This window comes from Pteropus alecto, unplaced genomic scaffold (genome assembly GCF_000325575.1).
Source record: "Pteropus alecto unplaced genomic scaffold, ASM32557v1 scaffold25, whole genome shotgun sequence".
In the NCBI taxonomy this organism is placed as follows: Eukaryota; Metazoa; Chordata; class Mammalia; order Chiroptera; family Pteropodidae; genus Pteropus; species Pteropus alecto.
Window position 1 is genome coordinate 37,147,767 of NW_006441955.1, and position 13,058 is coordinate 37,160,824.

At 33.6% G+C, this 13,058-nt stretch overlaps 1 protein-coding gene across 3 annotated transcripts in view; it reads left to right on the top strand.

The window, feature by feature from the left end:
• ABCD3 (ATP binding cassette subfamily D member 3) overlaps nt 1–12,218 on the top strand; it is a 65,981-nt gene extending 53,763 nt beyond the window's left edge. For all 3 annotated transcript variants that reach the window (XM_025051933.1, XM_006919426.3, XM_025051935.1), the window contains exons 17-23: nt 1,624–1,701; nt 1,812–1,877; nt 1,975–2,064; nt 2,522–2,641; nt 7,813–7,917; nt 8,654–8,710; nt 10,692–12,218. In XM_025051933.1, coding sequence (XP_024907701.1) covers nt 1,624–1,701; nt 1,812–1,877; nt 1,975–2,064; nt 2,522–2,641; nt 7,813–7,917; nt 8,654–8,710; nt 10,692–10,769 — 594 coding nt within the window. In that variant the 3' untranslated portion in view covers nt 10,770–12,218. The remainder of the gene's footprint in view (nt 1–1,623; nt 1,702–1,811; nt 1,878–1,974; nt 2,065–2,521; nt 2,642–7,812; nt 7,918–8,653; nt 8,711–10,691) is intronic.
• The last annotated feature ends 840 nt before the right edge of the window (nt 12,219–13,058 follow it).

Sequence of the window (13,058 nt, forward strand, 5' to 3'; positions counted from 1 at the left end):
CTCAGTCACTTTGAATCTGCTTTTTTATGGTTAGGGTGGGGCTGGAATAATCTTCTTCCAGATAAACTCCTAATTCACTCCTCCTCTCAAAGTTTTGCCCATTTGCCTGGCCTGACCACCTTAGAAGTGTGACCTCCCCCACCCACTCCCAAGTTTCCTTACCCTGATCTGTTTTTTCTCTGTAACACATATTTTCAGACATATTATTTAATTGGGTCATTTATTATGCTTATTCCTTATTGTATGTCTTTCCCACTAGAATGTAAAATGGTAAGGAGAGAGTTTGGGGCTTTTTTTGGTTTGGGGGTTTTTTGTTCTCTTATTCTAATGTAACTCCATTGCCTAGAACAGAACCTGATGCTGAGAATTCAGTAAATATTCACTGAATTTAAATAATAGGAACCTCAGGCTTGACAGTTAAAAAATTGTCAAAGGCTGGTCCCAACAGCTAGGATAACTCATATCTCGTTGTTGTCCTCCTTTCCTGTTGTGTACATTGCTGTGTAATGTGAGCTAGGTTATAACTCCAGGTTTTTGTAGTCTTCACAGGATTGATTAACATGTAAGATCATAAGTTTAGAACTTAGCCACTCTTTTTACTATTTATCATTTAACTCTATTGTTGCAGAGCAGTTTGGTAGCATGTGTAAATATAATGTATATATACTTTGATCCAACACTTATAATTTCCAAAGAATCTGATGTATAGAAACATTTCTCACTAGTGCATAAATTTGCCCACTGACTCAGAATTAGCTAAGAGCAAAACAAAATGCAGTTGAATTAATATTTAACAAAAGGAGAGTATTTAAATAAATTATGGTGCGTCCTTACTATGGAATACACTGCAAACATTAAAAAAAAGAATGAGAGGAATCTGAATACACTGACCTAGAAGAATATATGTTATATATTGTTAATCAATAACAAATGTAGGACATATATAGTACGATTCCATTTTTAAAAGAAAATTATGGATACACACATATTTAGTGTTTTCAAGAATTCTCAAATTTTTTAAGCTTTAGCTCTTTGTATTCTGACTGAGATGAAGTTGATAATATCAATAATGATTTTTAACTCTTCTTGTTTAGAAAAAGATTTGCAGCTCTCTGCCAGCATTAATTTAACATCATGCCTAGGAATGCTACATTTTCCAGGATTTGATATTTTCAGTGATCAAGAATTACTGTATTTTGTAAATGGAAGTACTACTACTAAAAACAATACTGTAAATAGAATGATGTCATTTGTTTCCAAAGACATTGATATACTAGTGCAATGTAAAAATAATAATAAAAGCGAGATATTTTGTGGCAAACTTTGGGGATAAGGTTAGGACTGTAATCCATGAGTTATCTCGGGGTAAACGCTGCACCTGCAAGCACTGGTAATGAGTATTCTTAAGGCAAACGGGAAATGGGTTAAATTTTTAAAAAGTGAGTAAAATTTGAAAGTAAACAAAAACAAAGGGTCCCTTCAACCATACCATCCACTGCTTCTACCTCATATCACATTTATAGACAAAACAGAAAGCTAGTCATTAGCAGAGAACTCTAAGTAAATGTTCATTGCATATATATTCATTCTATTTAATTAATTCATAGACCGGTTTCCTTTCAGGTTCGCTCTGGGGCCAATGTTCTAATTTGTGGTCCAAATGGCTGTGGGAAGAGTTCACTTTTCCGTGTTCTTGGTGAAGTAAGTACAAATTAGCCTCAAAATTTTACAGTCTTATTTTGCCATGTGACCTACTACATCGTGGAATCTACAACTGCTCTTTTACACCTCTTTTTTTTTTTATCCAATAGTTATGGCCTCTTTTTGGAGGACGTCTAACTAAACCTGAGAGAGGAAAGTTATTTTATGTTCCTCAAGTAAGACCTTTTTTGAGTTATTTTGTAATCTTTAATATAAAGCTATTCTTATTGTTTAAGAATTCACTTGTAATGATTTTTGCTCTCCTACTATCAGAGACCTTATATGACTCTTGGAACACTTCGAGACCAAGTGATATATCCAGATGGAAGAGAAGATCAGAAAAGGAAGGGGATATCTGACCTTGTAAGTAAATATTTATATTCGAGACCTGCTGAAAATACTGTTTAAGATTCTTTTTCTTAATCAGTTAAGTAGTTTATCCTAACCTGTAAAAGCCTCCTAAAGCCTTGTCATTAATTATAATTTCCAAGATACGTTAAGATGTGAACCACTTTGCTTAAATATGACTTGATGAGTATTTAACCTTGTCTTTAAATGATTGTTCTCTCATTGCCCTTGTCCTTTAATTACACATAATAGTGTTATTCTCTTTAAGCTACTAGATATATTTTGTCAGATTTAATATAGATAGGAAGTAAAGGATTTGGGGCTACCTTCGTGCCACATTCTTTTGTGAAATGCGCCTCTTTAAATGATATTGGCAATAGACTTATAGTGATTCTATTGTAAAAAAAAAAGTAAGATAGATAATGTTGGTTTATTTTAAGCTTGATTTCACCTTTAATCATTTTGCTAAAAGGTACTGAAGGAATACTTAGATAATGTCCAGTTGAGTCATATCCTTGAACGTGAAGGAGGCTGGGACAGTGTTCAGGATTGGATGGATGTACTCAGTGGTGGAGAGAAGCAAAGAATGGCAGTAAGTATATTGTGAAGACATTGCACAACAGTGCAACTGGTTGATTAATCAAGGCACACAGTTTTATTTTAATCTTTTCAATTAGTAATGGTTTTTGTATAGATTAGTTTAAATGATAATAAAGGTGCTTGAAAGTGTATAACTTGCATGTAAATTTTGGAATTCGGAAAAATTTATAAATTTTCCTGTGAAAGGAAAAGCTGCACATCCAATTATATACCATTACTACATTTTTGTAAAAGTTGGGGAAACTTTGTACCACATGGTCCTGGGATATATGGTAATCTCGATTGGATTTTGAGATCTCTTTCTATGTCTTTTCCCTATAGACATCTCTTTGTCTTACTAAGGCTTTTCTCTCTGATATTAGAGATGATCAGTTTTAATTTTATTATCATTTTATTCTTTATTCTGTTCTTGCCCTTTCCTCTTACCATTATATGTATCCTTGTTTCAGGGATTAGTATCTAGTTCCTAGAATTATTTAGAATTTAAAATTTTTTCTACTATAAAAAAGCATTTGAAAGGAACTATTTTAATTTTATGATTGACTAAACTTATTCCTTATCAAACATGACTATAAAACTCTACATATTAGGAGTGAGTACTCTGTTAAGAGGAATAACTTTTAAAGAGTTATTTTCTAACTGTACATACCATAGTTTGAGCAGATCCAGAAGGATTTTTCTTTCCAGAATATTAACCTTATGGAAATTAGAGAAAACTGTAGCCAAGGAAAGAGTAAAAGAAGCGGCTTATTGCAGAATTGCTTATTCGTTATCTTCAGGTTATATTCTACCATTTTGTTGCCTCCTACTCCCTAATTTTGCATGTTTTGTTTTTCCCTAAATAATACCCATTTTATATGAACTTGATATAAACCTAATATTGTGATTTTTCTGATTAGAACTGTTAATATAAGATTAATCTAGAGTGAAGAATAAATCATAAACAAAAGAAAGATGTCAGCCATACTCAAAATGGAAACTGGGCTGAATGAGTGAGAATTTGAAATGATTGGGCATTTCTTGAATCAATTTAGGGGATTGCTATAGAAAGAACTGCAAGTCAAGAGAACAAATTTAAATTTTATACTTTGATTTCAAAGAAAATGGAAGGCTAAGAGTCACAAATGGACACAATAGCAACTTAGATAAATAAAAAAAAATGCATAACTAAGGAATTCTGTGTGTGTGGTATAAAGGTACAAGTTGGATAATTTTTATTTGAAGATAAGAAATTCAAGGTCTTCAGGAATGAGAAGATATCTTGGAAGAGTAAGGGCGTAGGGGAAAGAATCCTGTAAAACCATATGAACTATGATAGAGTTGTTTGGGAGTGAGAGAAAGCTCTCCTGTGGCCCTGCTGCTTGACCAAGCCATTGACGGTGTGTGTTCTGTATTGGCCAGTGTTTGGAGAATTAAACGTAAAGTTTAAAAGAGAGCATATTGTTTTGCTACTTTCAAAGGGTTTGTGGGGAGAGAGAAGAGGATAATACAACCAATATTAATGTTGATGAAGTTGGGTGAAGATTATGTGTGTTCATTTTACTGTTCTTTCTTTTTTTTTTGATTAAAAGTTTTCAAAGTAAAAAGTTAAGGGAAGTGAAGACAGTTTTCATAAATTACAAGAATTTATCAATATTAAAAACTAATTTTTAGGAAGAACAGACTTGAAAGGTCTAACCATCCAAATTAGAGAACTTACAAGAGTGAGGGTTTGTGTAAAACTGGTGAACCAAAGGAACTTTTGGGTAAGCAGAGCTAGGATTTGAATTTGAGAGAATGGAATAATACTATTGAATAAAAGGAGGTCTGGTGACAGATTTCTAAAAGCTCCTTGAAAAACGCTCCTTCAGTCTAAATGTAGAGAGATAAGATGATTATTCCATTATTTTAACAGTGAAAAAACAAATTCAATGATGATATAATTTGGATCTTCTAGTTAGAAGATCCACATATTCTCAAATAACTGTAATACAAGGCAGTCTTATAGCTACAAAGGAAATGCACTGGTATAAAGATGGGAAAAAGTTGGTTTTGAATGGCAGATCCTATTTAATTCTCCTAGCAGACTTGTAAAGCAAGGTATAGACAAGGGAAAGACTTGGCAAGCTCAATCAGGTTACTAATGCCATACAGCTAATGAGAGGCAGAACTGAGCTTCAAGTGCAGGTGGGTCTGACACCAGAATTGTTGCTCTTAACCAATCAGTACTTTATAGCCTTCGGTGTGCATGTGGGCTGTCTATCCAGTTCTCTTCTCTCATTGTCCAGTGAGATCTCAAGTGATATTTCCCTCCATTGCACTCATTTGGTCCCAGTCATCATCAGCCAAGGTGGTTCTATCTAATATCATAATTTAGTATATCATATTTCTCTGACTGATAGTTGTCTTTCAGAACTCTTCCTATTTAGTCATGGAGTTCTTTTTGTGAATTATGAAAAAATATATGTGATAGAAAAGTTGGAATATGTATAAAATTATAAAGAAGGAACAAAACCCCCTTACCAGAAATACCACTGTCATAAAATTTTTAGTGTCTTTTTAAACCATTTTTATAATTCTTTCTCTTTTACCTAATTGGCAGCTGTTGTCTTCAAACTCAGTGAGATTTCTTGAATATTGTTCCATATTCTTACAATTGATCAATCTTTTTCTTACAGTTGATTTATCCTCTTCTGACTCTACCTCCTTTCCTGTCTAGTACAGACTTAATAATCCAGGACCTGGCATGGGGCCTGGCACATAGGAGGTATTCCGGAGGTATTTCTTAAAGGAATGAACAAATTATCCCTTCCACTTAACTTCCTTTCCCACTTTTTGTTTTCTCATATTACCTAAACCCCAATCAAGAGCAGTTGTTTGCCTTGGCATTTCTGTGCGTAGGCTTCTGAGCACAGCTGAAAAAATCAGAATGATGTGGATTGGTGTCAGCACACTTTCATGGTTTCCAGTCTTACAGGGGCTTGTAGCATGGCTTGGCAATCATGTTACTTATTTTTCCCCCTCTCTTTCATTTTTCATGATAATCATTTAAAAACTCCAATCTCAGGCTTTTACCCCATTTTCTACTCTACCACTCTCAGCAGAATAACTTATCTCCTGCTTAAAAAAGAGAAGCTATTATTTCAGTTAAATGACAGCTAACTTTTATTGAGTGCTTAATAGGTATTATGCTAAGCACTTTACACAGATTTTCTCATTTAATTCTCACAACAGTCCTGTGAGATAAGAACTATGAAGGCCCCATTGTACAGGGGAAATTAAACAGTTAAGTAGCTTGTCAAGCAAGGACAGCTAGTAAAAATTAAAGCATGTAGGGGTGAGGGGGTTGGCTTGTCAAGCTCAGGTAGTATGACTGCAGTGTTCATGTACTCATTCACTTTACAGTCTTGTAGTATCAAGTACCTGATAGCATAGTGGAGGGAGAGACGCATGATGTGAGAAGTGTGATGACGGCATGCAGCGAGCTCCATGGGAACACAGGGGGCATGTGTAGAATGCCTTCAGATAGCCATTTCTCTTAATTAACTTTGCGCCGGGCAACTGTCTTGTCCTCCCTGATATACTTGACCTTGTGTCCTAGTAGTTGAGAGGAGGCAATATTGGCTAGAATGTGGAGGGTAGAGAGCGAGCAGGAATAAGATTGTGCAGGGCCTTGTAGGCCATGGTAAAGAGTTTGAGTTTTATTTTAAGTGAAATGGGAAGTTGTTGAAAGATTTTAAGCAGAAGAGTGAAATTTTGTAATTTATATTTCTAAGATCTTCTCTGGTTACATGGAGAATGGATTGGAGCGGAGTAAAAGAGGAAGTAGGAAGCTATCTGTGGTCATCCAGGCAGGAGATGACTATGTTGTGGGAAAAAAAGCATGATTATGGAGATGGGGAAAAAGTGAGTGGATTTTAAACTCAACAGGACTTGAAATGGACTAAAAATGAGGGGATGGAGGGAGTGAAAGGGAGGAGAAGAGGGGAATGATAGAGAAGGACTCATGGCTTTCTAGATTGAACAACTGTTTGATAGTGTCATTTTCTGAAATGTTTATGATTGGGAGGGTAGATGAATGGATTTTAAGGGGAAAATCTAGAAAATCTATATGAGTTTTAGATTTTTAAGTCTGAGAGTCCCATGCGGTATCCAAGTAGACAAATCAAAATAGAAATTCTTACATATCAATCTGAAAATTAGAAGAGAAATATAGATGAAAGATATGTACTGGGAGTTTGCAGGTGTAGATCATGAGATTTGAAATCGTGAGATTCAATGAGATGCAATATAGGAAAAAGAGAAGAGGACCTAGGCATTAACCCTGAGGAACCTCAACATTTAGTGGTCAGATGGAAGAGAAAATGCTGGAAAAGAAGCTGAGAAAGCAGCTTAGGAAGTGGGAGGAAACTTAAGACCCAGTTTCACTGTCACTTAAAGAGCAGGGAGTGGTCATCTGAGTTGAATGTTGCAGAGGAGGTGAATTGGGTAAGGATAGAAGAGTGTGCATTGGTTTTGCAATGTGGAGATCATTGTTAGTGGCAGATGACAAAATGGAATATCTGTTAGACAAAGGATCAAGATACATAATTCCCAGAAAATAAAATACATGTGGAAAATAAACCTAAGAAAATGTTCAGTATTTCTGCTAATCAAAGAAATGTAAGCTTTAACAATCTGGATGTTAGTTTTTACTTATAAAATTAGCAAATGCTTTAAAAAAATGGACACACTCAGTACTGACCACAGGAATATGAAACCAGGTACACTCAAAAAGTTTGATGGGGATATTAATTGGCAACTTAATGGGCATTACTTAATCAACAAAAAAATAGACACATTTTTGCACTTGTGCCATCTATAAGTCTGAATTCTAAGATTTGGTTAAAACATGTACCCTTTAATCTTGTTTAGAGAACTTTCTTTAATATTAGTTTGAAACTCAACTTCATCTCATATCAGTCCTAAAAGGTTTTTTTTACTTTTAACATTTTATTACATTTTCCCCTTTGTTCGGCAAGATAATAAAAACAATGAGGTTTATATATTGTTTTTGTTTCTGGGAAATAGATTTTTTGAGTTAGAATAATTTTTATACTTGCTTTATGACTGTAAATGCATACTTAATTTATTTTAGCTTATTTCTGCATGTGATTATACAAAATATTTCTGTTTATTCCTCAGATGGCAAGATTATTTTATCATAAACCCCAGTTTGCCATTTTAGATGAATGCACAAGTGCAGTTAGTGTGGACGTGGAAGGCTACATTTATAGTCATTGTCGAGAGGTCAGTATGCCAAGTCTTCAGTTTAAAGGTCCATGTGCCCCTTCTTGTTTTATTCTGTGACTCACCAAATATCTATCCAAAGAGGAGATTCTAAGTTACTAAGTAACAAAGTTACTGTTAAAGGATGATATCTCACTTTAGCAAAGAGTGTTATATCTCAGTGTCAGTGTCCCCATGTGTTGCTGCAGAAACATTCATGTGTTTAATTATAGAATTCTGCCCCAGAATTCTGGGGGTGTGGTAAATACTACTTTTCTAAAATCTGAGTTCTAAGACAGATTCCAAAACAAGGTTTCCAATAAAAGATTATCACCCTGTATTTGAAAAACAAATTGGCTGTAGACAGTACTGTTTTGATTTAATTTTCTTGATTTTGACCTTTTGCTGTTTTTATCATCTTTATACTTTTTTTACATATTTTTCACAGTAAGATGGAAAATGTACTAGGATATATATTTTTTGCCCCAAACAAAATAATACACAGCAATAGTACCTGTTAGTTTAGTTTTATTTTTCTTAAAGAACTTTGTTGATACCCATTAGTTTTTATTATGTAGTTGATGGCCTGTATTTTGTATTACCTTGAACATTTGTCATCAGTTGTAATTTTTTCTCTTTGACATTAATTTTAACTATAGCTACTGAAGATAGTCATCTTAAAGCTTAAAATACGTAGAGTGGTTTGATTTGTATTCTGTGTTGTTTATAGCAATCTAAATCATTTTCTTTGTATTAGGTCGGTATCACCCTCTTCACTGTGTCACACAGGAAGTCTCTTTGGAAACACCATGAGGTTTGTATTTCTTACATTGAACGATACAGTGAAAATTTATTTAAATATATGAATTCAGCTGATTATGCTTTTAGATTTCTTGGTGTATATTCCCTTTGATACATGTACCTTAAGGAAAAAAGGTGATTCTATTTCAGTTTTATAAAATGAAATAGGATTTTCTTAGATATCATTGTAGTTGTTAGTTTTGAAAGCTTTAGTACATATAAACAATCCCTAGGTTATATAAGAGATATTAGAGAACCAGTTAGTGGTTCTCCGGTTTTATAAATGACTGTCGTATAATAATTGACTAAAATTTGCATACTCTTATCACAACTATGACTAAGTAATATTTTTCTTATCTTCTTATCTTCTTATCTTCTGCTGTATTGGCAGAAGGAGAAAGAGACGAAGGATTAGATGGCAAAAAGTTTAGGGACATTTCGAGTGATCAGAACTATAAGGAAGAAATTGAATAACATCAGCTGTGTTTACCATTGCACAGCAGTGAAATAGAATTCATTAGGTAGTCATGATGATTTACAAAGTTATTACAGTGAGGTTTACACTGGTACAGATATTTTATTTATTCTGCCATTCCAGCAGTGCCATTCTCAGTATAACAGTTCTTTTCTACTCTTACTGTAAAGTGATCAAACTCTAAAAAGAAACCCAGTTTATTTCATTTTATATTCTTTTCTTTTTCCTTTTCTGTTCCCTCTTTCCTTCCTTCTTCTCCTCCTTTTTTTTTGCTTCCTAAATGATACAGAAATCTTAGGTAAAAGAAAGGATTTGAGAAAAGTTAGAACAATTTTATCTTCTCTCATAAAATTCACACCTGATCAGGCACCTTTTTTGCCATGTACTGGGCTCACCGTCTGAAGGATACAGAGTACTACGTGTACCCTTTAGAACTTATGGTTTAGGCAATAGTGTACAAATGATAAAAAAAGAGCATAGGACTCAAAGTTAAGAAACTTGCATTCAGACCACTATGTCTGGCATCAGTTGCTACCTTTGTATAATAAAGTTTTTCATCCTTGTCAGCCTGTCTCATAGATTACCATGAGGATCAAAGAGGTAGCCTATATGAAAATATTTAATAAAATATAATGAAATTCTATAGAGCTGTGTGACTTTTAAATATAGTTTTTATCTTATGGCATGTTATAATCTGCTCATTTCTCATGAATTGAATGAGAAATTGAATAACTAGAAATCAAATAGTTTAAAATATATCCAAACCTTTGTATTTCCTCAAAGTTCATAAATATTATAGTCATAGGACAGTGAGAGGACTTGGGTTTTCTCTCTCTTCTTCTAGAGGTATAAACAAGTAGCCAAATAATAGGAAGAATAGCAATGTTAGTAGCCAGAATAGCTAAGAAATAACAGTAGAAAAATAGAAAACAAAGCTTTTTTGTAAATAAAAAGGCACTAAATAAAAACAGAAGGCTTTGTAACAGCTGTCCTAAGTGTCTTCATAGAATGAGGTATGTAGGCGCACTATAGCTCTTGATTCTCCCTCTGCTAAATCCAAAAATAGACAAAAAGCCTTAAGGTAGAGGTTTCGAGCTGATCTAGGAAACCAGATAAGGAAGTATTAAAAACGACCCTACTAAACTGGGTTGCACTTGGTGGTATATCAGATCCTTGGTTCTGAAGTTATAGGAGCATTCTAATTGTAGGTGTACTTATAGATTTGGTTCCTTTAAAATAATGAGGAAGTCTGATATTTTAATTCTTAGGAGAGAAAGCACTATATCCATTCCAAGCAGAATTATATTGTTGCTCTTTTCAAAATGAACATGTCTTCATTTAGCCTTTACCTTGGAGAACTTTATGCATTTCTGTGTATAAACTTTTAAAGGCTTTAGTAGCTCTAAATAATAATTTAGATCATTTGTATAATAACCTCTACATAAATTCCTGACAAAAAGGAAATTCTCTTAGTCAATGATTTTTTTCTCTCCTTTTTTCTCTCCCTTCTTTCCCATAGTACTACCTCCACATGGATGGCAGAGGCAATTATGAATTTAAACAGATAACAGAAGATACAGTTGAATTTGGCTCTTAGAATCCGGAGGACTGTACCTGCTTCAAGGAAATCATTAACACACTTAGAAATACAAAGTACATTGTAAATTAAAGTTCAGCTTTTTTTTTTTTTTAAACAAAGCAGCAAATTATAAAATAATTGAGAACAAGTTGTTAAAAAGTTTAATATTAGATAGAATATTGCTATTTGTGTATATGTTGATTTAATTATTAATATGTACTAAGAACGACCTTATTCTTGTGGTTAAAAAACTGCCTAAATTAAATTGGGCTTAAATCAGTGTAACCTGATTCATCCTGAAGTGAGCTAATTTGACTTTTATGGCTCTATCTTTTGCTTCAATGAAGAATCTTGTTTAAAACTGGAGTCATCACTTGTCCTGTGCTAACAAGATTGTCTTGAGATTGATTTTCTTGTGCCCCATGATGGTGGGAAACAAATCATAGTCTATTATCAAAATGTACAGCGTCATTGCAAAATAGCATTTATTCCACAGTGGCAAATTTCTTTAGCTGTCACAGTTATACTCATCCTTTGTATATATCTTGGGGTACATTTGACTCCAGGAAAGCCATTTATATTTTCTTTGGCCAAATAATAAATGTGCCCCTCTCTATCTGCAGTATTTGAGTTGCTTTGAGGGTTCTTTGTGGTTATGTAACAAAAATATACCCATCTTGCTTACCAAAGGGTGGTTACTGTGTTTCATGACTATTCTTCCCAACGTTTGGGGTATTAAAACACAGAGTCCTTACATGTCAGCTCCAGATCTTAAGAAGATTTTTAGATTTTTAAAGAATTGGACAGACTTGTGTATGTCAGAAGCCCATTCATTAGAAGTGTGGCAGTTACATGCTTTTAAACTCAGATGAGCCATAGGAATGCACTACATGAAGTAATGCACTGAGTATGCAATGTTATCACTATCTTCGACTACGATTTTGTTTAAAAACGTTATAAAACTATTATGTACATGGGTGAATTATGTTCCCTAGGTACTGGTTTATCTCTGTGAGTCTTTAATAACTTTTTATATTTGGGTTATTATGTTGAACTATCCTAAGAGAAATGGATTTCACTTCACCAAACCACCATTAATGACCACATGTATAATTTGCACAGTGAAACTGAATATTATCAATAAGCTCAATATGAAATCAGTTTTATCAAACGGGTTCAGAAAGGGGCATTTTGTATTCTTGTTTCTGCATAACCTTTTTTTTTTTTTTTTTCCCAGAATTAACTATAAGAATCACTGGCTATCAAAGTAAAATTTGATATACTGATTCCATAATACATAACATTCAGTTTTTACCACTCTTTAGCAAACATATATATGTACTGATTTTCTTTTCAGATTAAAAAAACATATTGTATACATCTTTTGCTTGTTCTTTTTATTCTTGTATCTAAATACTGGGTAGTTCATTGACTGGAAAAACACAAATAAATTAATATTTAAAATGCTTTTTTAGCACTCTGTCTTTCTTAAAAAGCTGTGTCAACTGTGATTTTAATGCAATGAATTTCTCTTTTAGAAAAGCCAGTTAAAACCCTTAGTATACCTCACGAAAGCTACCAAAAAAATAGAATTTAAAAGATATGATAAGTTCTGGGAAAGATTTTTAAGGCATGGAGGAAGTTTGAAATTTTTATATTTCTAAATTACCCTAAACCTAGTAATAGCTTCTTCCTAATTCCTTCTGTAATGGATTCTTGCCACTAAAATTATTTTTTTCTTCCTTTTTAATGTAACAAATGTTAAAGCACCTCACCATTTGAGGCACAGAGGAAGATCCTCCTGGAGAATCACAGTAAACACAGTAAACATTAACAGAATGATGATTCTGAGAAGGCCCACAATAAAGAAATCCACTGTTTCCAAAACATGATTGACCATGGAACACCCATTTCCACATAATTTTTATCAGTGCCTTCTATAGATTGTACGAGAAATGGCAGTTTAATTTGAAGAATACACTAAAATAAGAACTTTCATCCATGAGCAATATACGGCATACCAAGTGTACCATTCTGTGTTCTAACACCAAGTTTTTTATATAATGAGAAAATAGGAATGTAAACAACTAGGTTCTTTGCTATGCATTAACAGAGTAAAACGTACTTAGGGTTTGCCTCTGCAGGGGAAGCAAAATTTTACTTCTACCCTTGTAGGGTTTTTGGTTGAGTCTGAGAAATTGACAAAAGACATTAACAGGAGAAGATAATACAAGTTTATTTAAGTTTTATGTGACATGGAAGCCCTCATAAGGAAATGAAGACACAAAGAAGTGGCAGAATCTAAAG